Source organism: Clinocottus analis, unplaced genomic scaffold, assembly GCF_023055335.1.
Source record: "Clinocottus analis isolate CAN_PGR_092001 unplaced genomic scaffold, fCliAna1.0.p SCAF_8, whole genome shotgun sequence".
Classification (NCBI taxonomy): domain Eukaryota; kingdom Metazoa; phylum Chordata; class Actinopteri; order Perciformes; family Cottidae; genus Clinocottus; species Clinocottus analis.
Window position 1 is genome coordinate 9215403 of NW_027176240.1, and position 27219 is coordinate 9242621.

The 27219-nt window shown below is 42.1% G+C and overlaps 1 protein-coding gene across 12 annotated transcripts in view; it reads right to left on the reverse strand.

The window, feature by feature from the left end:
• The window catches only part of kcnma1a (potassium large conductance calcium-activated channel, subfamily M, alpha member 1a), a 125988-nt gene that overhangs the window by 70522 nt on the left and 28247 nt on the right, over window positions 1–27219 (reverse strand). For all 12 annotated transcript variants that reach the window (XM_068567596.1, XM_068567594.1, XM_068567601.1 and 9 more), the window contains exons 2-3: window positions 25545–25700; window positions 1024–1085 (exon numbers count right to left, since the gene is read on the reverse strand). In XM_068567596.1, coding sequence (XP_068423697.1) covers window positions 1024–1085; window positions 25545–25700 — 218 coding nt within the window. The remainder of the gene's footprint in view (window positions 1–1023; window positions 1086–25544; window positions 25701–27219) is intronic.

The following is a 27219-nucleotide window of genomic DNA, read 5'->3' on the forward strand; positions in this document are numbered from 1 at the left end:
CTTTGATTCAAAATCAGTGCACTCTGAACCATGGTGCCCCAAAACAGCCACAGAAGCGTTTGATAACTGTAGTCAGGAAGTGGAGAATTGCTATCAGCAAACATACAGTTTAAAGTAGCGCTTTAACAAAATGTGCCTGAGAGAGATATCACATTTGATTGTACTCTGCTGTTTCTTGAGACAATACAGCAGAAAAAAGCAGAAAAAACATTTAACCCATAGCATAATAGATTTTTTTTTTGTATTTCATGGTACATGTCAACATTGTTTTGCTGTTGAATATAGAGTTGAACGTATACATGAACCCATGAAAGTGAATTAAGTGGCGATAAATGTCTTCTGCTGCACCTCTTCGGTTCAGTTTTACCCGATAATGGAAAATGTCTCCAGTATAGTCTCATCATCGGTCTCACTGCCAAAACCCATGATTCAATATCTGAAACACAAACTCTAAAAAAGTCTAAAATATCACTTTCAAAAGGTAAAGTTTGGGTCTGGATGGTGTGAAAGTAGCTACAGTGGTTGTCGGAGAGATGCCAGGCCTGCAATCTGTCTCTGGGTGAGTGCCAGCCAGCATAACAATTCACACACACTCACTTACTCACACATCGAACAACTACCCAACACAAACAGTATCTGCCTGTCTCTGTTACCATGGAAACTGTCAGGCTTCCCATTGAAAAAAAATCCTCAGATGCAGATGTGTGTGTGCGTGCGTGTTGTATATGTGTGCTTCGCGGATTGTGGGGGAGTGAATACGTGCAATTGCATTTCAGAGATTGCAGTGTGTGGAGATGAGTAAGAACTCATGTGTACCTATCATCCAGATACAGTATGTAGGCCAATATATATATATATATATATATATATATATATATATATATATATATATATATATATATATATATATATATATATGCAACAAATACAAGCAATGTAAATTTGAATCTATATTTCAACAACAGTATATCTGTATACAATTTAAAATAATTTCAAAAAACATGTCATAAAATGTATACTTACTCTGAGGAGTCTATGAAGTATATTCCAAGGGCTCCGATGCTGAGCGCAAAGACTAACACCACCTGAGAAGAGAAAATAACAGACAAAAGAGAGATGACTTGCATGTCTTCTAACTGTGCTCATTATTGTACTCTATAGTAAACTAAGTATTCAGTTGGGGACACAATAGGAAACACTAGTTACAGAATCTGTAATTAAACAGCGACTTTTCTTCTGTGGGTTGCAGAACTTCTTTTTTTAAACCTGCTGAATAATGAATGCTCACCCTCATGTCAGCAAATACAGCATATTAAATACAGGCATATTAAATACAGGCAGAGTCAAGTCAGTGCAATCATAGGAAGCAAAGGAAGGACACATATCTGTGAGCTCAACTGAACAGAAGAGCAGCAACAATGTGTTGGGGGTGTTGAGAGGAAGTGCTTAGACAAGACCACAGTTATCAAGTGTTGACATGCACTCCTCATTATCTTTGCCGAGTCAGTGCTTGCATTGTGTGAGATTGTGGCTGTGCTGGACGGTGGTCCAGCAGAGCCACACAGTCACTGAAACGGACACTATGACCGGCAAGGTAAGGCCACCTGCGGAGCGAGCAGCAACACCTGAGCCATCCATGTACCTGACCTGTTATTCATTTAACATAATGTTATTTAAAGGATTTATAAAAACAAACAAAAGACCACAAGTTGTATCGTTAAATCAGTGCTATCAATGCCTGTTGTTATCATATCTTGTAAAAATATTTTTACATTATTATGTAGTCATATCTTATGTATATAAATGTTGTGTTCTGTATAATATTATGAATTGTACTATCATATAGCCCAGTGGGCTTGCTGCAATGTGATATTATTTGTCTCTGTTACCTTTATATTGTTTAATAGGGCACAATAAAATTAACTAAATATCAGAAAACTAGGCAACTAATTTTCTAGGTTAAAAAAGTTTTTAATTTGTATAACATACTGTAGCATAACAGTACAATTATCTACAACTATTATTAGCTGTTACTATAGTGCAAAGTAGGACAGACAAAACAGAAAAAATATATGTTCAAATTTAGTCCTTTCGTAAATAATAATGACATTGTTTTCCGTTATCATGAACATCTTATACGCAACAGCTAACCAGCGCAGCCATGCACATCAGTTCCACCCCTGCAGGGATAATTTCTGCCATTCAGCCACCTCACAATAGGAGCCCACTGTCCCTGATGATTGCGCCATTTATTATTAATGATAGGACCTTGATTACTTTGTGATGGTCCTTTGGATTGATCCTATGCATTGTGATGTAAAATGTGAAGTATTAAGTAAAAAAAAACAAAAACACATGCATTTTAAATAGTTTGCTGTTTGAATGGAGGACGATGGCAATTCTGGCCACATGGTTGTCCAACATCAGAATAATCTTGCAAGTCAATGATGTTCTACACAAAGGAGATGGGAAGGAGGCTCAAGCTGAAACTCTACGATAACATCAGTATTTTCCAATGAAAAACCTCCACTCGTCTGATTAGAAAGGGAGCCAGTTGACTAGAGGACATTAGCTGATCCAAACAATGCCCTGTCCATACAGGAATACAAGTATGTATTGTTTCCCTTAAGATGGCATCGTAGCATTTATCCCACTGCTCACCTTGGCAAAACCGACCCTGCACACCTGAGAAAGGCCGAGCCGACTGATTGGCGTCAAGAACTGACCTTGAGTAGTTGGAGTTAGGATAGGACGGAAAAAATCAAGTTACCAGTACCTCGGCAGGCATGGACTCCTGGCCAATCACAGCGCTTGAAAGCTGCAAAGGTCAGGTCTTGCCACCAAGAAGAGCACCGGTATTCATAATTAAACGGCATAGAATGCTTATATTGAGATAGTACTTTTTTTGAAGGTGCAGAGCAAACACCGAACTAGCTGAAGACTGCTCATTTGAAAATGAAAAATATCTGGAGGTGTGGACTCAGACAGAGGTGGTTGATGTTGCATTGTAGCTATTGTAGACACCAGGTTTTGTCAAGGTAGAAGAATGCATGAAATAAATAGGACGTTATCTGTGAACCTGTCTTTTTCTGTGACATCGTCAGACCTTCTCTCATTGAGAAGCCCCATTTCAAGCATTGCCCTGAAATATTATGTGCAGACAATGCATCCAATGACATTTCCTGGAAGCTAGTGCTTGTGGTACTAACAGGGTCATAAGGGTTGAGAAAGAGAAAGGGAGAAAGGGAGCACAGAGAAGAGATCAGAGCAATGTATAGCTGAGCAGTGGTTAGTTGATGAAAAGCTGTGCAGTGAACAGTGAACACCCAGCGATGAGCTGAGGAGATAAGAAGCGTCATCATCTTAAACTGACCCAGTTATTCAGCTGTGAAAGCTGGTCCACCCCTCCATTCAATCCCCCCACCCTTTCTCCCTCTCTCACACACTCACTCTATGTCTACCACTCACAATGTCTACGAGGGCTAGCTGTCGACCTCAAACCCACAATCTACAAGAATGGTAATGGCAGAGGGGCATTCCCTCCGCCGACAAAAGGAAGTGAGAAAATGAAAAAAAGGATTGCTAAGTATAGCTGTTGCTGCATCTGTAGTAGTTGTAAATGACTTAATGGGGCTGTTTATACAGTATGCAGATTAATGATTCACATGTAGTAAGATGACACGAGTGAGACAGTGTAGACAAACTGGTCGGCATCATGTCAAAGGAGCAGCATTCGGACTTGATGTCTACGTTTTCTCGTTAATAGCCGTGTAGGTTTTCTTTGGCTTATCTCTTTCTATATTTAAAGTGCAAAGCTTAATCTGTCAGTTGTTTTCCGAGGTGCACTTTAACAGCCATACTGGAAGAGTGGAAGTGTAAAGGAGGGCAGTGACAAATTGTGTGTGTGTGTCTGTGTGTGTGTGTGTGTGTGTGTGTGTGTGTGTGTGTGTGTGTGTGTGTGCGTGTGTGTGTGTGTGTGTGTGTATGGAGTGCACTTCAATGTGTGCGGGTTTCAAGTTCCCATATTGCAAGTAGGCTAAATGTGGCAGCTCTCACATGACACCGTTAACGCATAATAACATGCAATGACTTACATGTCGGCTAGCAACACATGTGGAAGTCTGACACTTTATTTGGCAGTCTAAATCATTTTGAGAGCTCGTATATTATGTGAAGTGCCCTAAAACTTCAGTCAGAATGTCTGACAAGACTTCCACTTTCAACAAAGGATCCTGTCTCGAGACATCCTCAGTCTCTTAAGTGCACCCTTAACCAGGAGAAAGCCTCGTCTCACAGATAGGTGATGTGGGCTGACAGCGTGCGGAATAATCGCTTCATATTTAGGACTACTAGGTCAAGAAAGTAGCGACCCAAAGCCTTGTGTCTCAGTCAAGATGGAGGACAGAACTCTCAGTTAAAGATCCCATGTTGTAAAAAGTTAGATCATGTAACACTCAGTTTCTATGTTCTGTGTGTAATTCTCCATGGACTTTGCCTTCAAACAAGCAGCAATGGTTTCTGCAAGGTTGTAGTGTCACAACTATCACAAAATCCAAAACTACTTATCTCACTACTAAATATCCTTGTAGGCATGTGTGAAATCTGAGCTAGTTTTTTCTGTCAAACACTGAAATAAATACTTTCCAAGAAACCTGATGGGTTCCCTAAGATTACATGAGCGGGAATCCTCGGTGGAAAGTCAAGAATGCCTAACAGTACTGTATGGCATCGGGATAAGCTGGTTCATTAATCTGGCCTGGCTCCCTCGGTTAGCCAGGAAGAGGAGCTCCAAAATGTTCGATTGATGCCTCAGCCAAGAAGGATTTCAGAAGTCCACAGCCAAGGAAAGTGCTGGCTAACCCAATGTACTGTCTCTGCTTTCCTTTGGCTTTAATCCCTAAACATACATCTGCAGGTTTCAAACAAATGAAAAGAGCTGCCGTCAATATTAGTCCATATTCAATATGCTTCTCGGCAATAAAACAGAAAGCTGCCACAACTCTATAACATTTCACTTGCTGCAAAAACATTTGCATTCAAGTTTTTGCTTTAATAAAACATACTTGTACTGAAACTAATACTTATTGGAGATGGGTCTAGCGTCAATGCAGACTGAGACACAAAGAGAGACAGAGTCACGTGTCACTGCAGGAGGTGAGCGACTGAGCTCTCACCGGTGGAAATGTCACATGAAACCTACATTAAACGTTGATGGCATACATCCAAATATCAGCACACATCGTGATCTTCCCTTTCCCTCCGCTTCAAATGGCAGCGGGCTCGAGACGGACTCTGAATGTGTAGGAATTATCTGACAGTCTGTCGGAATAACACGCTCTGTATTCCAGTCACACGCTGCATAGCTCAACACAGACTCCTGATACTTACAGAGCCGTCGAACAGACGCGCCACAGGCATACCAATTCATACGAGAGCATTCTTTCCAGTTGGACGATAATTATCGACGTTATTCGTCGGGGATTAATAATAAATATACACAAGTCTGGAGCGTGGATATATGTTATTTCTAAATATATTTAAGAAAAAGAAGAGATTTCTTTTCTAGAATACTGGAAAGTCTGCTGAAAGGTAGCTTCTGAACAGATTTCCAATGACATGAATGCTTATGGCAATCTCCATTAAAATTGAACGCCTCTAATTAAACATTGTCTCTATGTTTACAAATAAAATAGACAAGAAGAATCATTTAGCATGTTTGACTGTCTACAGACTTGAAATATGTCACGGCTCGGCAGTGACTCCAGTAGTTTTTCTTTTTTTTCCCATATGTGTGTGTGTGTGTGTGCGTGTGCACATGTGTGTGTGTGTGTGTGTGTGTGTGTGTGTGTGTGTGCGTATGTCAGCTGTGGGCGTGGCTTCCAGCACCTGGGCTTCCTCTCATAAAATTCATTCCTACCTTGCCATCCCTGTGTCTGCGCTTGTGTTCAACCTAAACTGAACTGTAACAAAATATATATACGATTCATGAATGGTAATAAGAGCAAAAGACAAAAAAAAAAAAACAGAATAGAAGCTGAGGCCGGAGTGAGTTGTGCATCGGTGTCAAATCCACTGTTGACTCACAGTCATTTCCGTGAGTCTAATGGGGAAGAGTGTAAGATCTAAAAATGACAGAGAAAAAAGACGCAGGACAAAATGACTACATTCGTTATCCTTCTGTAATGAAATGTGCCACCTCAATAGTATTTAGAACCGCCATTTATCTCTTCTTCTGCCCGGCCCTGCTACAGTCTGCTCCTTTTGTGTTGCCACTCAAGGTCATGCAGTGACTGCGTCTCGAGAGACCGGCTGAGGATCAGTAGAGGAACGTTATACTGTATGTATGCCTCCAATACTGGTGAATTTCTACCGTTCCACCATCGAGAGCATCCTTACAAACTGCATCACAGTTTGGTACGGCAACTGCTCTGCGTCAGACCGGAAAGCTCTGCAGAGGGAGGTGAAAACCGGCCAACGCATCACCGGTACTCCACTCCATTGAGTCCATCCACCTCAAGCGTTGCCTGCGGAGAGCGCACAGCCCCTCTCACCCCAGCCACGGACTGTTTGCCCTCCTACCCTCTGGGAGGCGCTACAGAAACCTCCGTTCCAGGACCAGCAGGCTCAGGAACAGTTTCTTCGACTGAGCTGTGAGCCCCGCTAACTCTGCACCACGGTGACAGCCCCCTGTCACCGTGGAAACATTGTTCTTCTTTAGTTACAGATAATGTGATTTATAACAGATGATCATCACAAACATCATCGTTAAATGGCCTAGGGTGTAGTTATATAAAAAAAAATTATACATTTTCACTGTTCATAATGTTGCTGTCATGACTAATAATTGCTCTGAGCAATATAGAAGCCACTTCCTATTTTCCTCATGTCCCTGCATCGCAGTAACTTCCTGTCACTCACTTCCTGCTCCCGTCAGCCACGATGACCATGACAGGGAGCCCAAAATACTTTCCTCTTTAAGTCCATAGGGATTAATTCAGCTGTAAATAATTGCCTGTGATTGTGTTTTGATGGAAACGTAGAAAACTATAAAACTGTTGTGCAGACAGAATGCATTTAGAATGCACTTTTATCCAAAAAGTGGAAAAGGCAACTGTGTCTCTAACAGAGTTTGTGTTGAATAAAACTAGTCATGTAGGTCAACACGACACTGCAAAACTCAAAAGGCGATACTACTGGGACTACGCCTGCTTTGGATGTGTGAAAAAACACTTAGTGTGAAATGTAACACTTTTAAAACGCTGACTATGCTTAAAATGAACTTTGGGATTGTCAACAGGACAGGTGCAAACCAACAAGCCACAACCAGCAGACAGTGATGGCTAATGTGATAGTTTGCATGTTTTTTGATGCCTGACGACAAATATGTACTAAAAAAAAAACTGCAATGCTGCAATGATTTGATGTTACCTTGTAAATTCTAACTTTTCAAATGTAAGTTTCCTTAATCTTAATTGTGCTCTAAATATTCAGTTGGTTGTCCAAAATAAGACAATTAAAGAAATTGAGCTTTGGGAAATTGTGATGAGCAGTATTCAGTATTTTCTGACATTTTGTAGACCAAAAGATGAATGACTTAGTTGAGAAAATAAACAATGGATTAATCAATAATGAAAATAATTTTTATTGTAGCTCTACCATTGGAAAAATACATAAAAAGGGGAAAAATACACAAATTCATTTGCATTGCTACCAATTGCTAAGTATGGAAAGTTTTACAATCATACCTCACCCTTCAGACAGAATTCAGTGCTTAATTTAATTTTACAGAACAAGAAATTTTTGCAAGTAAACTGGCAGGCCCCTACAATTTATATTTTTCCATCTCTGAAAAGAAATACAATATCATAAATCAAAACCGAACCACTGATGCCGCAGCGCTCTCGGTAAATGGCTCCATTTAACCCTCGTGGCCTTCATGAGTGATATGCCCACATATTGTCGTACCTAGGCAACAGAAACATTGATTGACGGGGTAGATGGTGGGGAGGGGGTCGGCATGAAGGAAAGCCTCTCAGGTCTGACAGAATGACAGCTCCTAAAATGAGCAGCTGTCTGTGGGAGATGAAGAGGAGGCCTGTGGGGATTTGTTCCAGAGGGACAGGACAACCTGTCTGAAAAATCCCCTCTCATGGTTTTTTTCTATGGTATCATTAATTCAAAAAAATATGAAATACAAATATTTTTGCCATTTCTCCACAAATTGAGATTTGTGTCACTGCTGCATCAAACAATCCGAACAGACCGTGCGAGATGTACAACACGCTTTGGGTCCTAGAAGGGAAGGTCTCCCTTCCTCCACAGCATCCTGTGTCTGATGGCATCCTTCCAGAAGGACCGAGAGTGTGACGGTGACCTTGAATGTTCATCGAGAATTCCAAAAAGGACAAAAGAGATGGAGAGAAGGAGATAGAGGTGACAGAAAGATGGAGTTGATGATGGCAGGAGATGGAGGGATGAGCGACAATTAGAGATAGCTCTCCTATGGGACATGAGGAGCCTTGATAGGTGGCAGAAAATGGCTTGTGGCTGAGACAGAATGAGAGCGAGTGAGAGAGCCTCTGAAGAGAAAGAGTGGAGGGATGGAGAATATTAGAGCATGTCCTCTAAGGCACAGCAAGAGCTTAAATGCCACAGCGTGTGCGCGTCTGTGCACATGTCCCCACCTCTTTTTATGTGAGTGTGCGTTTTATCGTGTGTGTATGTCTTCAACGTTTGTGTGTGTGTGTGCTTTTGTGCGTGAGACAGAAAGGAGGACCCCAACTGGGATTATGTCAGTGCAGAGAAGATGAGAGGATGTGACCAGCCTGCAAAGAGGGGAACATTTTTCAACTCATATGCATCCATAACCATTCTCCACCCAAGATCCTAAGCTCATAAATTATTCCTTTTGAAAACTGCAGTATATGTGCAGACTACAAAATTGGGACTTTATAGAAAGCTGCTGCCACCACAATGGACATTATGCATGTGTACAGTGTGATTGGTGGACATCACCATCATTTGAATATGACTGTTCAGCTGTTCAGCTGTTACAGCGACGCTAACTCAGTGGCGAAAGAGCCATGTATGAAAGATTTAACGTGGGAGTTCAGTGGAGGCTCTCTGTGACATAACACCACAGACTCTGGGTGAAGTGTGGCGTTTCAGTGCTTGATATCACAGGTCCACAAACTTGTTCCCATACCTCAGGGTACTGCCCACAACTGAGCCTGAAAACATGACGAGTTCAGCCTCCAGCACCCTGGCTCAATTGTGTTTTTCACTGCTGAAAATACAACACAATTCTAAAAAGAAGAAGAATATAACAATGAAAGATGTGTGAGGTTGAGATGTCTCGCTATTAAAAGCCTTCCAACATAAGGGCTCCCAGTTCCAGTACATGTGTTGTACTGTCAGAGCCTTTAAGACTCAGCCTGCTGGATTAGGATCAGATCACTTTTGGTTTATAATCTTTTACTTCCATAGGTGAATTATGCTTTGTCATCATTTAACTGTTTTAAGAGCCCACCACTATGTTCTCTCTGCTATAATATGGCTCGAGTGGTATTATCTGAAGAAAGTAACTTGATTTGGTCATTTGTGAATTTGCATATTATTTTTGCAGCACTTCTCAATTTAGTGAAAGGAGGAGGCTACATTTGTAAGTGTTATGATTTTGGACCTTTTAGGGTAAAAGCAATATGACGACAAGTATTTCAGAGTCAAAAGAAGAACAGCATTCACCGTGGTGGATAGATTTACTCTGTAGATATTAACTATGTCAACAGGAGATGTGAAAACATACTAAATCCAGCACTGCCATGTTCTCACCATGATCATCCCTGAGGTGGTGAATACTCTGACATTTAAGTAGACTAATATGAGAAGCGACAGGCACCAGTATAGCATTGGTTCTGGGCCATTAACAACCCTTACTATTGAACCTTTAAAAGATAAGAACTGTTCTTAATTAAGAAAGATTAGATAAAGAAGAATTTTCACTTTAATGAGTTTTGAAACACAAAAGTTGTAGGTTTTACTAAATAATGTTGTGTTACACTATCAGCGTCAAAACAAACAATGTGTCAACATTACATCAATAAAGTGTGTGATACTTGTGAGCTAATTGCCAATTCATACTTTTATAAATACAGTTTGTTAAAATGTATCACCTCTAAAAAAGTCTCCTACTTTTGGCAATTCATTCACCCCATGGCCTCGGATAGACTCCTCAAAATGTCCTCTCCTCTTTCTCTTCCACTCCCTTTCAGCCTGACAACAACATGACACTGAGTGGGGCTGTTCTTAAGGTGTTTGTTCACAAGCTAGCCCATGAATGAAAAACAAATCTGCAGGGAATTTGCCAGGTTTTGTGGGGAGCCGTCGAGGGACACTGTGACTTGTACCCACCGCCCGTGCTACTACATGCATAAATGTAGAGGATGCAGTGTGTGATGGACAGCACAGGAAAGAACATGGTTTGAAAGAATAATGTGTAATTCCTACTTTCATCCTCTAAAGGCATCATCTGTGTTCGTCATAATAATGAGTCAATATAATGATTGATTATTGATCATATGGTGATTTACTTATGCTCAATGTTTTCAATTTACTATGGTTTGTAAACACTTTTCTCACATAATCTCCATAATATCAGGAATGTAATTGTGCCATGCATCAACCGATAGCCAGCTTGAAATGTATTTAACCGGTGCAATTTCCCTTCAGAACAATGAGAAATGAGCACTCTATCTAAAGTATAAAACATTTGGAGAATTGGTAGTTCGCTGTGTGAATACTAAAAGATTGTGTTTAAGTGGCTTATTCTCCATCTGCTCTGCGTGTTATAATGTATTCAGGTCACTACATTGTTGTCCAGGCACCAGTTACTGCTACACAATTCCATTATGTGCCTTGAATCATACCATAAATCATCCCTGCCATAGTTAATTATATCACAACTTTATCACACCAACGCCATTTATATTACAATGAATGCAGAGCAATTACTTTGTCTGATTTATATTGTAGAATTCGACAGAAACTTTCATCCTCCTCCAAATACTGTCATTCTGCATTTGGCTGCGTTGTGTAAGGTACAGCCACGCGCTGCCAAATATGGAATTAAAAAGCTTCACCTTCCTTCCCAATGAAGCAAATGGATCGACTACCATCTAAATGATAAACAATGTCGCTCCATCGCATCCGGTTTTCTTTTTCCTTTTTAAAAAAAAATAACCTTCGAAGATACACCCTCCTTCCCTACGCCCCCCCCCCCCCACACACACACACACACACACACACACACACACCACACACCCCCTCCCTGATGGCGCATACAGTAGGTTTCATCTCGGAGGAGACGCAGAGGTGACATGATCTTTATCTAATTAAATCAAGGTTTCGTTTAATTTCCTGAAGGTTAATGAGAAGTTTATCACCCGTGCAGAAGCCCACTTTCGCTCGCTAACAATGTATGGGTCCTGATAAGACAGAACGCTCGCTCACAGCAAGGTGAAACATGAGACCGGGATCCGCAGGATAGGAAGAGCTTTATTAGTATTCTGTGTTTGTTGGCAGGCTATGAGTAAAGGGGAGAATAGCAGCATCTCGGTATATCCTCCTCTGTTTGCTCTCTGCCACATCAGATCAAACCCTACGCACAGCTGTCCAGCTCAGTCAATAAGGTGGGTGGATGCCTGGAACCTGCCATGAATGACCTTAACACAATACCTTCACCCGTCAGCAAGAGGGGCGAAGGTGTCACATTAAACCTTTTGGCAATTGCTTTCACTAAACTAGCCCATTTCGACTGCAATGAGCTGAAGTCCCCTCTTATATTATTTGAAACAAAGCCAACATATTGTATATTCAATTCCAGTCTTACTTACCGGGCCCTTGGTATACTTCTGTAGTTTGAGATATGACAGAGAAAGGAAAGAGGGGTGAGTTGCAAAGGGTTTCTGTTCCTTTGGCTTTTGGGGTATACATTATTAATTCCTCTTAAGTCATTCAGTTATTCACTCAGTAGATAACTAAGAGTCTCCGTGGCAAAAGCTAATCCACCTCCAACAGAAACAGAAAGTAAAGGATTTTATTCAGTTACATTAAGTCCATTTTAAATACATTTTTTCACGTTGAATAAACATCAAGTCAATAAACCTATTGTGTGGTTTCTCACAGAGCTCTGACCCTTACTAAGGAGACAATGAGCCAAACTCCACTTTAGTGTCGATCCGCTCAACCTCTCACCTTTCCTCTGATGATAGTCTGCTGGTTTGATTGATCGTTGACCAGCAGTGACACCCACATCAATATTCAATACCCCACACACTTGCCAGTGACGAGTTCAGCTGCTTGCTGCCTGAAAGGCAGCCCGTTCCCCTGAGACTGAGGATTTTATAGGTTTAATATCAGTCACAAGCGTTTTACAATCCACCTCTCCATTTTAATGTATGATTGAAAGTGGCACACAAAGCTGCTGTATGCACCCACATCGCAAGCACCTACATTTCTTACAAGGTTCAAATGGGACTTCTGGTAAAGCTGTTGGAAGTGTCCTTCACTTCAAGTAGGAACTATGCCTGCAAAACTATTTTTACTAATTTAAAACTGTATTTACTCGAGCTCTTTCTTGCCTAAACAAGCAACAGTCTGATTACGGACAAGGGAGAGGCTTTGTTGCCTTTTGTGGCGTGGCATCTGATTGAGTCCTCGTTCATTATGGACTCACTCTACATAGTTTAAAAGTAAAACGGCTCATGATTCTTTCTCTGTGGATCATTTTAAGATTCCAATATCACTGCAAAAACAGTTGCTTAAATGACTGCAGGAATAAATATGAGTAAAAAAGATAATATAAAAACATATGAATAGAAAATAATACCTAATATTGTATATATTATATTTAAATACCTTTCTTTCTTTCAAAAAAGTTCAAGGCCTTAAGTGCTTGTTGAGTAATTAATTCAAATCCTGAAGGTTCAGTTCATCCAAATTACCCAACAAGTCTTTTAATTGACAAATTACGTTGTCGGTCCATGCCCAACACAAATTAGCATTTTCTCCGCGATCATCAGCACAATACTGCCGTTTTAGTCATAATTCATATTCTTATTTAAGAACATTAGAGGCAACAGCAAACTTTTCTGTTTGCTGTTTCCTTTAATTGAACCAAATTCAGGGATATTAATCAATTTCTGCATCTCACTGCTGCATTTCATTTCTTAAACTGCACTTTAACTTTTATTAGATTTTTTGCTTTTTGACTGTTTTTAATGTTTAAATGAATGTTCATAATTGTTTTTAAATCTTGTTTTCTTTTGCATTATGTTTTGATGCTTTGATGTGAAGCACTTTAAAATCGCCTCGTTGTTGAAATGTGCTATACAAACACTTGCATTGTCTTATATATGTCACTTGAATTTGTTGAACAATGATAAATTACAAAAAAACACATTTCTTATGTAGATTGTTTTGGTTTTACTGTCGCTGAGATGTTTAGTATACACTACAGGTATCGCTGGAGTTTTGAACTTTAAGCTATCTGATGCCAACGAGAGAGAGACAAACAGAGACAAACCGAGACAGACAGACAGACAGACACACAGACAGACAGACACACAGACAGACAGACACACAGACAGACAGACACACAGACACACAGACAGACAGACAGACAGACAGACAGACAGACAGACAGACAGACAGACAGACAGACAGACACACACACAGACAGACACACAGACAGACAGACACACAGACACACAGACAGACAGACAGACACACAGACAGACACACAGACAGACAGACAGACAGACACACAGACAGACAGACAGACACACAGACAGACAGACAGACAGTCAGACAGACACACAGACAGACAGACAGACAGACAGACACACAGACAGACACACAGACAGACACACAGACAGACACACAGACACACAGACAGACACACAAACAGACAGACAGACACACAGACAGACAGACAGACACACAGACAGACAGACAGACAGACAGACAGACAGACACACAGACAGACAGACACACAGACAGACACACAGACAGACGGCACAAAGCTCATTCTTGTGCATAAGAGATGTGATGTTGCCACGGTGATACACCACTTGTGGGAATTACTGTGAATGCAATGCCAGAGAGACACATCCAGCAGCAGCAAAGCAATAAAAGGGGATCACGAAACCAAACCATCATTCAGTCTTCAGAGGCTAGGATGGCTTGACCCTTTTAGGCCCTTTGTCAGAGGGAGTTTTATGCTTTCATTACTTCATCCAAGTAGCCCCATGACGGAGCTCTCCCCTGCGTTTGGTGGGCAGTATTACTCAAAAGACAAAGTAAATAAACAGATCATGTCATTTTCAGCTTGGTTGCCGCTGTTTACCAGTCAAGGTCTTATGACTGTGCCTGACCGCAACATGAAGTGCTGCCGTGTGTAATTCACATAATAATAACAATGGGCAAGCAAGCACTCACAAACAGTACGCTACACATTACTCATGCAAGCACGTGCTGTTCTGCATGCAGTCAAATACAGCTGCGCCCTGCCTGCAGGATGTACAGGTAAGAAGTTTAGATGTAAAAAATGTGTTTCAGGACAGGAGAGGAGAAAGGGAGCAAAGTCGTACTGCTTCTTTGATGCACTGAGCCTTTGAAGTCAATACTGATGCAATTTAGGCCTGGAGGCAGAGACAGGCCCATAAACCATTTAATTAGCACCTTGCCATGGATATGAGAGAGCTTCAGTAACAAAGCTAAAAAAAAAATGTCTCCACAATTTAGTCACAAGCAAGCTAGACTTTGTTAGATGGTTCAACACAAGATGTCAAGTCAAGTAGATTTCAGCTTTTACAGGAATCCAGAATTTTCCTCTTGCTTTTATTTCCTCCCACTACCTTTTCCTCCATATCTCACCGTCACCTGCACTCTCATGCAATACATTGTCTCCCTCACTTCCTTCCTGTACCTGTTACATCACCTGCGACCGTCCCCTAATGATCTCATGGAAACTTTGAGCTGGTAGAAGCGATGTGTTTTAGGGACACTGCGTTGCCGTCCCATCCCAGGAAACAGAATCCCAGCGGGGGTAAACGGATCTGAAACCTGGCTTAGCAGATGGTCCCCCATGTGCTGACTCCTCTCTCAATTAGAAGCGCAAACATGACACGAGTGACAACAGCATATTGACGAACGAACTTGAGACTATAATCTAGGACCGTGTCTGATACTGCCAGAGGAGTCATAGGACGGTCAAAAAGGATGAAAATATGAAGCGTATAATACAGGCCTGCCTACACGAGCTGAAACTCAATCATTCACCTTTCAGGATCTGCACAGCGCAGTGGGAAGGTGTTTGCCATCAATATGAAACCTTATGTGGCAACTGCTTTTTGTTGTGTCTTAGGTTACTCTCAGGAGGAGTAGAACCATATCATCTATCTTCCACCACCGATGTTGCTGCAGTAATAACCTGTCCACCCTATAATGCAGCGGTAGGGATCCAGTCATCCCCATCCTCCGATGATCCTTTCACTCCCACACTATCTCTCTGTGTGACTCAGTCCTGCTGATGTATGGATGGTGAGACAGACTGAGAAGAGGAGGCAGCTCCTGCTCCACAGAGCAATTGACATGCAGCACATAAAGCCTGCACCAAGAAAATGTTAATAATTTGATACTTCATCAGCCCCCACTGGGACATTCTCTTAATGCTCAGCCCACTCCAGAGAGCTCAGAGCACAACGTGAGTTAGAGAGCAACACCTACAGGATGATCATTCAGTAGCAGATGCTGATTTATCGTTTGCTTGTACTAAGAAATCTCTAACTGACATCAATAGTAGATAGAAATAGTCTCCCCTTTTTGCATAAAAGAAAACATGTTGAGGAGGAAAAAGGGTCTTTGCGGATATGTGAGAAAAGCTCCTTCAGTGTTTAAGCCTCCGAATGGATGAGTTAGTGTGCACATTTGGAAAGAAAGAGACTGGTGGACACTGACTTACTGTCTTTAGACCTCTGGTGGCTACTTTATGTTAGTTTTGTTGTAGAATAAGGTATGTGACCTTATTCTTTAGAGATGTTTGAACTTGTTGTATTCCTCTTCATTCCTGTATTCCTGCATTCCTCTCCATTTGACACAACAGAGTCATTTGTAGTCGGACTTTGGAAGGAATTATTTTAAATATGGAGGACCGTATCAATCTTTGTTATGACATCTCCATCCGTCAACCCGCTCCGCTGTTACATTCGCATGACATTTAAGAAGTAAGCTTACTCCATTAGTTTAAGTGCAAGTAAAAACACTGAAAAAACACTGAAAATTGTCGATCTATGACAGAATGGTACTATGCAAATTAAGACATTATTTTCACTTGAACTTATATTAATGAATAAGGTATAAAATGGAGGAAGCCTTTCTCTTGCTCTACAATAATGCATTTCTGCATCCGTAGGAAAATAAAGGAAAACTTCTGTTTGATCAGCAGAATTGCCACCAAAGGAATGATCATTCTTTGCTAATCTTGGTAATGTCCTCTGTCCCTAATCTTATTTTTGGAAAGCTTTAAGAAATGTGTCTGGCAGTGGCAGCGGTGTTAGATGTGGTTGGATCAATGTGATGCTGCAAGTTGTGATCCATTAGGTGTGCGTCATTCCAGAGGCACTGAGTCACTCAGCTCTCCTCCCCGCGACCGCACCAGGCAGCCATGACAAAAAGGAGACAGGAAGAGTGTCGTCTTGTAGGTGACAGGGGCCTGTCTGCATCCTGCTGGTCTGCACCCACACTGCCTGTTTGTTTGCCTATTTGCCTGTCGACTTTTTTGCTCGGTTACCATCTCCCTAAAACTGGCTGTCTGGCTGTCTGCCTCTCGCCTGCAGTCTAATGTGCTTGTGACTCTTAAAGCAATCTCATTTCTGACTACCCTGTCACTCCCCAGCCTGAGGTTTCAGCAGAGCATAAATAATCAAATTGTAAAAAGCAAACAGAATAATATTACTGCAGCCACTTGCAGAGATCCACGGAAGGCAATATTTTAATTAACTAATAGCATGGACACGTTGTTTAAAAGCTACGGCGGGTATGTTGTAATTAGCTAAGTGATTCTGGATTTCCTTATGACAGACTTCAAGGACAATGCCGCCAGACAAACAAAATGTAAAGCAAATTATGAAATGCAACAATTTAACTGTTTACTTATCATTTTCATTACAAGGGCTTAATTTTGTTTTGAGTGTTTTGAGAACTAATGTGCCGAGTAGCATCTCTACGCCTGGATTAAAGGAAACAAATGAACTTGTACCGCCGCCACATTGCCTTGTAAGTCACAGGTGACTTTGATTTAATAAGGAGGAGGCTGGGTCGCCAGCGAAGTGAAGCATCACTCATGTGTCTGCTCTCTCGACCTTTTCCTTCTTCAGAACAGTTTGAGGGAGGGTGGGACACATACGGGGACTCGGGGCTGCAGCGAGAGAAGACGGGTATAGGTCATTGGTTCTTTAGCGATAGAGGCCCAGGTGGCAAATGGATGGCTTAATAGATGGAGGAAAGAAAGAACAAGCAACGATGCGTCATCCAGCAGAACGGCTCAGAGTTATGACGGACCTAAAGCAGGGCTGCGGGGAAAATCATTCATGAAGACAAATTGAGACGAACCATTTCAGAGTTGTAAAACTCTCCCGAGTGTGCTGCAAATTCAAAAGCTGTGGGATGCCGATCAATTAAATGAAACAAAGGAGGAAATTCAACTATAACTCTACTATTGTGTGATCAGTCGAATCCATTAGGCAATTCAAACTACTTTTATTCAGCTACGGTGCACATTTCTAATCAAATGTATTGAATCTTGCTTCTCTGGTCTTTCTGTTTAAGGAGCTCTGGCTGTCGCTGTAGTTGTTCACACTCTCTGCTCCCTTCGTCTACTCTTTTGTGACAGAATGTTTTCTGGATAATATAACACTGTACGCTGCGCCTGTATTTATATATGCATGTTCAGATGTGCAACACTATGTCTGCTTGTGAAGTGAGAAAGCAGTGTGTGAATTCATAGAAGCTATTAATATGCAGCTTGATGGCAGGGCTCCCTGTTGCTCTTCTTTCCCCCTATGACACCTGCTTTCCTTCTAATCCCCTCCTCCTCTTCCTCCACACTTATGACACTACTTATGTTTCTCATGCGGCCAAAACCCTTAAAACCGAAGCCAGCACGGCTGCTCTAACACAGCTGACACGTGGCCGTGGTAGGAGAATTCATTCTGACCATGTATCTCTAAATCAAAGACTGAAACCAATTTGAAAAAAGCATGTAAAGTAACACTTGTCGTTACAGAAAATGGTAAACAGAAGAACACACATAATTTCATACCTAAAATACTCACTTCAACATATTATTATATTATTAATATATATATCCAACCGTCAGAATTAAGGTAAAATTAAAAACATAGCAAAATGTATGCAATACTAAAACATAAGACCAGGAATCGACAGCCATGCCACAAGCCGGGATTAGGCACAGTGTTGTTTTGAGGTAAGCGGCAAATGAATCATGCTATTATGTTCCCAGTAAAATGGTAACGTTTGACTATAGGCATAATAAATAAACATAGAGCTGATGGCTGAAGCTAATGGGGATGACAGCAGGTATTAAATGCCTGGAAATAAATACCTGAAAAATGAGTCAGGGGATGAAAGCTATTACAATTATTTCTATGCAATGTCTGAGTTTCAAGTCAATGCAACAATCTAGGGCTGAGCCGTAACATGTATATGCCAATATATCATCTTTTATTGGAATTATGTCGTGATGAAATCATATATCGAGATATTTTGATGTACAAATGAATACTTAGTCAACTTAGTAAATACTCAGTACTTTTTAATTCTCAAGAATATAATGCACACACGAGTGTACAAAAATAAGTTTTACCATCTGGTTATTTCATATAGCATATGTATTTATCTATTGAATTAGCTACATGAGACAACAAACAACATGTGATATTTAATATAATCAAGATATGACACAACCTAAATTGTGATAGAAAAGTTAGGCCATATTGCCCAGCCCTACATCCAATAGCTGTTCAAATATTTCAGTCTGGACCAAAGTGGACCAGCAATGTCAATCCTGGAGTCATGATGCAAGGGTGGCAAAAAACTAAAGACTGACTACTAAAATATTGCCAATAAATATGTATGTGGATGGCCACACCCATAACTCATTCACTGTATAATAAATGATTAATACTCTCTGCCAATGCCTTATCCTCAAAGTGCCTATTGTTGTTGTTGATGCTCGTTGAAGCATCGTATTCCTTCTTGCATGTATGGACATGTTAAAAGAGACTTTGGCTGGCACCACACCCGTCTCTCTCCTCCTCTTCTTCCCTCATCTCACTCTCTCTGTTGCAGTGCTTGTCCCTCCAGCATAAACAGCTATTCATCACCGTTCAGAGGATTTAAGTCAATGCCAATTGGATTGCCATCGACTGAACTGATAAATTATGGCAAATGACAAAATGAATAAGCTGTGCAGCTCGCTAAACTCAACAACTGGGAGCAAGGCGAGGGAGGCGAGGAAACAGCCTGGAGGTTTCAGAGGGCGTTTGAGTTTGAGTTAAGGGAATGGGAGCACACTGGTTTAGGAATTGAGTGTCATTATGTTGGAACACATTGCTGAGGCAGTCGCGTAAATGCCGAAGAGAGAGGAGAAGTTCATTAATATAGAGCTAATATACAGATGAATTGGGTTGTGAAGCGCCTGGGCCGATTCCTATTGATTGTCTATTTATCATGTCAACATGACAGGTGCTGTCTTCGACAGATACGTTTGTGTTTGCGTGCATGTATATGCACATTTCTGTTCAATTGTCCAGGGATAGGCTGGATGCTAATTAAATATGGTTACGTTTAGACTTTCAGCAGAATCACATCATGAAAATATCGCAGAGGCGCGTGATGCTATTGTTTTACAAATGTATGTTTAAATTGTATATCAACAGGTGAGACCAGACTCTTTGTTTACACTTCAATTATGTATATGATTTTGTCATATCACTCATGTATCGCCACATCCTTGTTCAGTGTATACTTGCATGTGTGTCTGTACGTGTGTGGGCGGACGACTGCACAGATTCCTCATTCATCAGTAACAAAAACTTCAATCTTCACTCTCGATATAAGATCTCTTATCCTACTGAATGCATATGAAGAGACTTATGCGGTTACTTTTAAGTGTCGAGGCAATTGTCAGAGAGGAGCGTGATGCAGGAGATGGTGCTGTGTTGACAGCTGTATTCATGCTGAGGAGTTTACTGACAGCAATAAATTAGTTCCCCGCACTCGACGGGAAAGCGTAATTAGCCAACACAAACAGACACAAACAGACATACATTTACACATTTGTGCATGCACACAAGAACACGTCCACTTGCGCACACACACAGCATGGAGAAACATACCCAGGCAAACACGGATCACAGACACACACGCACATACACACCCACACACACATACACACACACACACACACACACACACATACACACATATGTTCATGGGTAAACTCCGGGATGAAAACAGACTGGCGACTGCTGTAAAAAACTAAATTGATAAGAAATATAAAATGTGCTTTTGCAAGCCTAAAGGAATATCAGTACAACAATGTACTTATAGGAGTACACAATGCACAAACATAAACAATGCCAAACTGAAAAGTAGAACACTGTGAATGACGCCTGTTTACTGTGCAGGCAGTCACAGGGGGTGAGAGAGAACACATTCACGCTTATTTTCTCCACAACAGGATTTTTGAGGACACATTGAACGTACCCGCATCGTACTTACACACTTTGCACAATCTCACTGTGTTACCCGCCACCCACACACACGCACACGCACACACACAAACATACACACTGTCACACAGTAAGCAACTGTCTTCACACATAAGCTGGAAAATGGAGAAAATCAGATAAGGGCACAGTCCCAGGCAAAGGTGTACAAAGGGAGAAAGTGTGAGAATAAAAAGCATGCTTCCCGTCAGAGGCTCTCTTGCACAATCTGTTTTTGAAACAGCTGGATTGTGCTGGATTTGTTACAAATACAGTTAGAATCCATGTGCTGTCACTCTAGTTCAGAGATAGACAGATGTTTTGTATTTGCAGATGACAGGGGTCAGTATGCAGAGTGCCATGCAGTGTGTGGAAGGATGAGGGTAGGCAGAGCAATGACCACAGGGTTTAGGGAGTGGACCAAGTGAACAGATGGTCCCTGGTTGCCACCCAAGATCCCATTAAGAAAGATGGCAGGGCTGACCTATTTCTGGACCCACCATGCCGTGCAAATATACTGCACAGAGAGATATGGAGAATGTCTGCATTCATAGGTTATAATCCTTGCTGTTTTTGTTGAACATTATGGCACTACATACATTGTCACTGTCGCATTAAAGGAGGAATCAATCAGACCAGATGCTGTGGTAATGCAGCACAAGAATTCCACCCACTCATAGTCCTAGCTGTCCAACTAGTCACTTCCTCGGACATTGTGCCCTTGGGTGCTTAATGAGGTCTTTCTTCAAAGCAACCGGGGTGATACGGTTGGCAAGAGACCGATGAGCCATCTACTGTCAGACCAGAGGTGCTCTGCCTTTTACCTATGTTCCACATGCAATGTCTTTGTGAGGACAGCTGTCTCACGTGGCTCGGAGGGACACTTCCTCCCGAAGCGGCAGCTGGCACCAAGTCGCTTAGTTGCAGACTGACTTTTTCCACCTATGGATTCATTTCCAAACAGTTCTCTCAAAACCCTTTTTAGAGATTTGGAAGGGATTGGGTCGGCTGTAGCTCATGGGGAAAGCGGTCGTCCTGAAACCACAAGGTAGCCGGTTTGATCCCAGGTCTCCCCAAAGTTCACATGTCAAAGCGTCCATGAGCTAGACACTCAACCCCCAGTTGCTCCTGGGGTGTCTCGTGGCAGCACACTGCTCCTTAATGCTAAGGGTTGAAATGCAGAAAATACATTTCCTTTTGTAGGACTAATAAGGGATTTAAAATTAAATAGATTACTGCAAGGAAATGTGTTTTCTTACAATATTTTTGATGAATGCAGTACCAGCAGAGCATTGCTTTTGAATATGTTTGAATTCATTACTTCTCGTGTTTTTTTTCCTTTGACCTCGAGCTTAGTGTCAACTGGAAACCAGACGTGAGGAAGGTCATGTGGGAGTGAGGTGATAAATATTTGAAGAGGTGATATTGTAAAAGTGATGGGTGATACAAAAAGATAATGACCCTCACAAAAGACTGGCTCATGCTAGCATAAATCATTTCACCCGGGTTTTTTTAACGCACATAAGGTGACACGGCGCCTAATCGAAACTGGATATATGGCTGTGTGTGTGTGTGTGTGTGTGTGTGTATAATGGTGGTTGGAGGGGCTTGTGCATGTAGGGTACAGCGGCTAAGATCACACAATGACAGGGGGCTTTGACATACGACCAGTCTGAGGAAACAACATATTATCAGCACCTTTGTCTCTTGAAGCCCCATAAGGCAGAAAGATGTACACAAACATTCGCTCTCACACACTCACACACTCACACACTCACACACACACACACACACACACACATGCCTGTGTACACCTGCTGCTCTTGGTTTACTGCTATTACATGGTCTGAGCAATGCCATGAGCCATAATAGCTTTCTGCTCTGGCGGCCTGGAGATGGGACTCCTCTAAGACAAGTCTCTAATGATCAGAATGAGTCCCATGCAGCACATGCCTGGTCTTAATGGTTTTCCAGTGTGGGTGGATGTGTGTTCATTTAATTCCTTTCTCATCAGAGCAAGTATTTTTGGTAAAGTCATTTCAGAGCAAAGCACCAATAACGTGTTGTCGTTTTTGGTGCCTTGCTCTTCGCTCAACGGTGGTTCAGCCTAGCATGGAGCATAAATATGAAGACTCCTGGGCCAAGTCCCTGCCAGGGGTGGATTTAGATTTGTCCGGTGATTCAATAAGCTTGGGGGTACACTCGATCTTTCCCTGGCAGTGAAGTCATCAAGGCAAACGAATGAATGGGATGGAGGGCTCGGCCTTTCTGCCTAGCAGAGGCTATCTGTCTAAATCTGCTTTGGCACGTCCACCTTGATAGAATGGAGGCTGTATCAAGCTTTAGTGTGTGTGTGTGTGTGTGTGTGTGTGTGTGTGTGTGTGTGTGTGTGTGTGTGTGTGTGTGTGTGTGCGCGCACGTGCGTGTGTGCACGTGCGTGTGTGTGTGTGTGTGTTTTCTGCTCTGCCCCGGCGGACACCCCCCTAATGTCAGATGACTGAGCGCCACTACACAGCAGTTGCCATGGTTACCAACAAGGTTCCGTGTACACGGACGCTCATCGCAATTTTGATCTGCAGTGAAGCACTAATGGGACAGCCAGAGTCCCACAAAATGACCCACACACACACACACACACACATCTATACATTCTCGCAAGCATAGCATAGATTAGATACACAAGCTGCCGTGCATGTGCTGTACATGGGAAGAAACACTAGCACGCATCCACAAATATACACATTCCACCCACATGAGGAAATAACTTTTTCACTGACACCGAGTACTCATCAGTACATATTGTTCTACATGTAATTAGTCTGAGCGCATAAGCAAACACAGCCTGCTGGGCTGAATTATCAGCCCCACCAGAAGTAGAACAAATCACAGCAGGTGATCCACCGGGGTATCTCCATGCCTGGAAACCCCTTTCAAAAAACCAGTGCAGTATTTCTCACTGACTCTCACAGCTCTGTCTCTCTATCGGTATGTCGGTCTCTATGTTTCTTTCCCTTCTCTATCTCTTACACAGACGTGCACACACACACACACACACACACACACACGGCAGATTGGGAGTGCTCAGTCAGAGCAGAAGATGAAAGTGAGAAGGAGCTGTGTCAATGCCAGTAGAGCTGTGTGAGTGGGGAAGTGATGAAAGAGAGGCTCATTTAGTAAATTGAGAGAAGCCTTCAGGATTCCTCATCCGCTTTACAATGAAAGGCCTGAATTTTTCTAAACTTCTAGCTATTCTCGCCAGGCGTGAAGAAACTGTCACATTTCAGCAAACAGTGACAATGGCAGTGTTAGTATTTTAGTTTGAAACCATCTCTCTCCTGACTTCCACCGCTGCTTCATTCAGTCCACAGATGCACAGCGGATGGTTGTGCAAGAGAGACACACTGCCGTTGATGCTCTGATGCCAGTTAGAGCTGGATAAGACCACCAAACCACACCCCAACGTTCTCAGCAATAACAGACTGTTTCAAAGTGGTTGTTTTGGTGGTTAAGGAGCAGCTGATGCAGAGACTCTCAATATCGTACCTCAATAGGAAAACCCCCAAACTGATTAAGACACAGAAAAGCGCTTGTCAAGGTGCATGTTTCCCAGCATTGAAGTGACAGGGTTAACTTGACTGAGCCCCAGTTTTAATCACACACTGTGAAGTGTTTTCATAATCAAGACAGCTAATAAAATGAGGCTGGCTCAACTGTTTGGCAGACATCTTGCCAAGCCGAGACATAGAAAATGCTTTTGACGGGAAGACAGTTTTTAATTTCAATTTAGTGTGTTGCGAGAGCACGGCGGTCACATGAGGCAACACAGGACAGAGGAGACACTCAAATGTTTATAATGTGTTTGTACACTTCAAACTGATATGTATCCTTGAGGTCATCCAAGTCACTGATTGCGTATTACACACGTCTGAAATATTTCTGCAACAATTGTCTTTGTCACCATCAATACATATAATTAACTGTTGTTATATTTGATGTGGAAAAAAACTCAAGCAATATGGGAACAGTCTAAAAAGCAGCAGCATCATATTTATGAGTTAGACCATAGATATATCAGGAGTTGTAGAGCGCAGGAGTAATTCTGGGGGCAGAGTGAGGGATGAAGCTAAAGAAAGGAGGGTCAGTGACGGAGAGGGGTTGTAATTCAAACCGAGAGAAAAGCCACAGTGACAACCTCTTACCTACTGCACAAACACCATGCTCCCTCTCATACTCAACAGATAAATCTCCCCCTCACATACACACAAACGTGTGCACGCACGCTCATCTGTTCAGCTGGCAGAAGCACAGCAGAGTGAGTTACAGCGGGCTGCACAAAGGCCATCGCAGCAGAAAGAAGGCTGGACAGTGCCAGCCGACTGAGAAACATCGAGGACTGAACCTCCGCTAGGTTATGTGGGGGATGGGCATCAGATGAATTGTTCTACCATATGTTTCAAGTGGGTATAAAACAGGGGAATAACTGTGTACATGGCAGTAGATCAGACTGTGGATTTAACTGAAAGGACTATTTAGGTGTGAAAGCCAGTAGCAATCTCTGGGCTTGAGGAAAGCCCAAACTGCTGCACTTATCTAATTGGGGGTTGGGTAAATTAGTCTGAGTCAAAAAAGTGCAAATGGCTTTGAGTCTGGCTTTGGGTTCTGACATTTATATCCACTCAAAGAGGCAAAACTTACCAGAACTCTGCCAGTGAGTGTCTGAGCGGAGATCATGACGCCGGCCCAGTCTTTGACTGAAGTCATCCATCCCACCTCGCTGATTGGGACCTCCTTCTCATCGCCCTTTGGTTTATCTGTCGGATTGTTGGCGGGATTGATCACCTTCTGGACCTCCTGTAAAAAAAAAAAGAGATAATAATCTGTGAGCAAATGGAGCATAATAAAAAGATAAAGAACATAAAAAACACGGTCTGCTTTGGTGATGAGGGGAATCTACAAGATAGAATTCAAAGGCACTCATTTGACGTGGCATTTAATAGTGAGGGTAGAAAGACATAGTAAGCTAAGAGGAAATGATGTGCAGATATCAAAACCCGACAAACACCCAATATTTGCTGAATATAAGGAACTATAGTCCTGATATCAGCCCCATTGTCAAACAATATCCTATTAAGTGGAAGGCTTTTGTTCTCCGGAGCTCATGCTCATCGACATTCATGACAAGCTACAACCTTGGAGGGCATAACAAAAAAAAAGCCTCCGATTGAAGCCATCGCTGCATGATGGCCTCCATCTGCTATATGTTGAACATGTATGTCTGAGTGCCTTTGAGTGCGTGTGTGTTAGATAACTACAGAATGTGTGTGTAGTCCCTCTGCCAATTTTGCTCATATGGCGTTTAAGTTAATTGTTCTGCAGGGTTGAGAGAAAAGCCCTGTTTTGCAGGCCTTCCAACGCTCCTTATTGCGTCCGATTGAGTGAGCAGAGTTGCATGATGGTGCATTGACATGCTTTGCTTGGCACAGTCATCGCATGCAGCTGTTCCTCTCCAGCCATTCACTCACTCCTGATTTGACACAAGCAGGCACTCAGTGTCCCTGTCCTTCTGGCAGAAAAGAGGAATGAGTAGATTTCCCTGTGTTTACCCCTTTGAGGCAACAACATCTTACAATTGGAAGCACAAAGACGCATATAGGGAAGGTTCGTGTGTGTCACTCTTAGCCTCATAAAACCACGCAGTGAAGCCCAGCAAATGGCGTCCGCGGAGAATCCCTGGAATTACAACAACTTTCAGCCGTCTTTATGGCGGCCCGCTGCTTCTTTCCAAGGAAGCAGGCTCATATTACAGCAGGGTACACGTGCAGCACTTGGATTTATATTTTACAATGTCCCTCCTCACAGCAACATCTGACATGCAGCCATCAAAGCAGATTATGTGCTATGTCAACAAAGTGGAATTTGCTTCCCTGTACTGTACATGTCACATTGCTGCAGTTATTCCGGATGACCTCACAACATTCAAAAACAATGACGTAAGTTAAACAAAAAGATATGTGTTTACAGTTTATGTTGTTGCTACACAAGACATTTCGTTGCAGGAAGAGAACGCAATGAAAGGCCAAACAGACATAGGAAGGATCGATACTGTTTGTCCGTCACAAGCAACACAAAAACAAACCAGACTGCAACTTGACTATTTCTGCAGGGCTAAAGAGCAGTGCTATTACAGATGAGCCCAAGAGAGTGCTCTGTCCATTTCAAGAGGATTGTCTAGTCAAATTGGATTACATTTTATAATGATATGGCATGGACACAGCTGCCATTTTCCTAATTTGATTCCAACCCCAGAACAATGCCAATAAACTGGCCCTAAAAAAGCCTGACTTAGTCATAAGATCCTTATCTGCTGCTG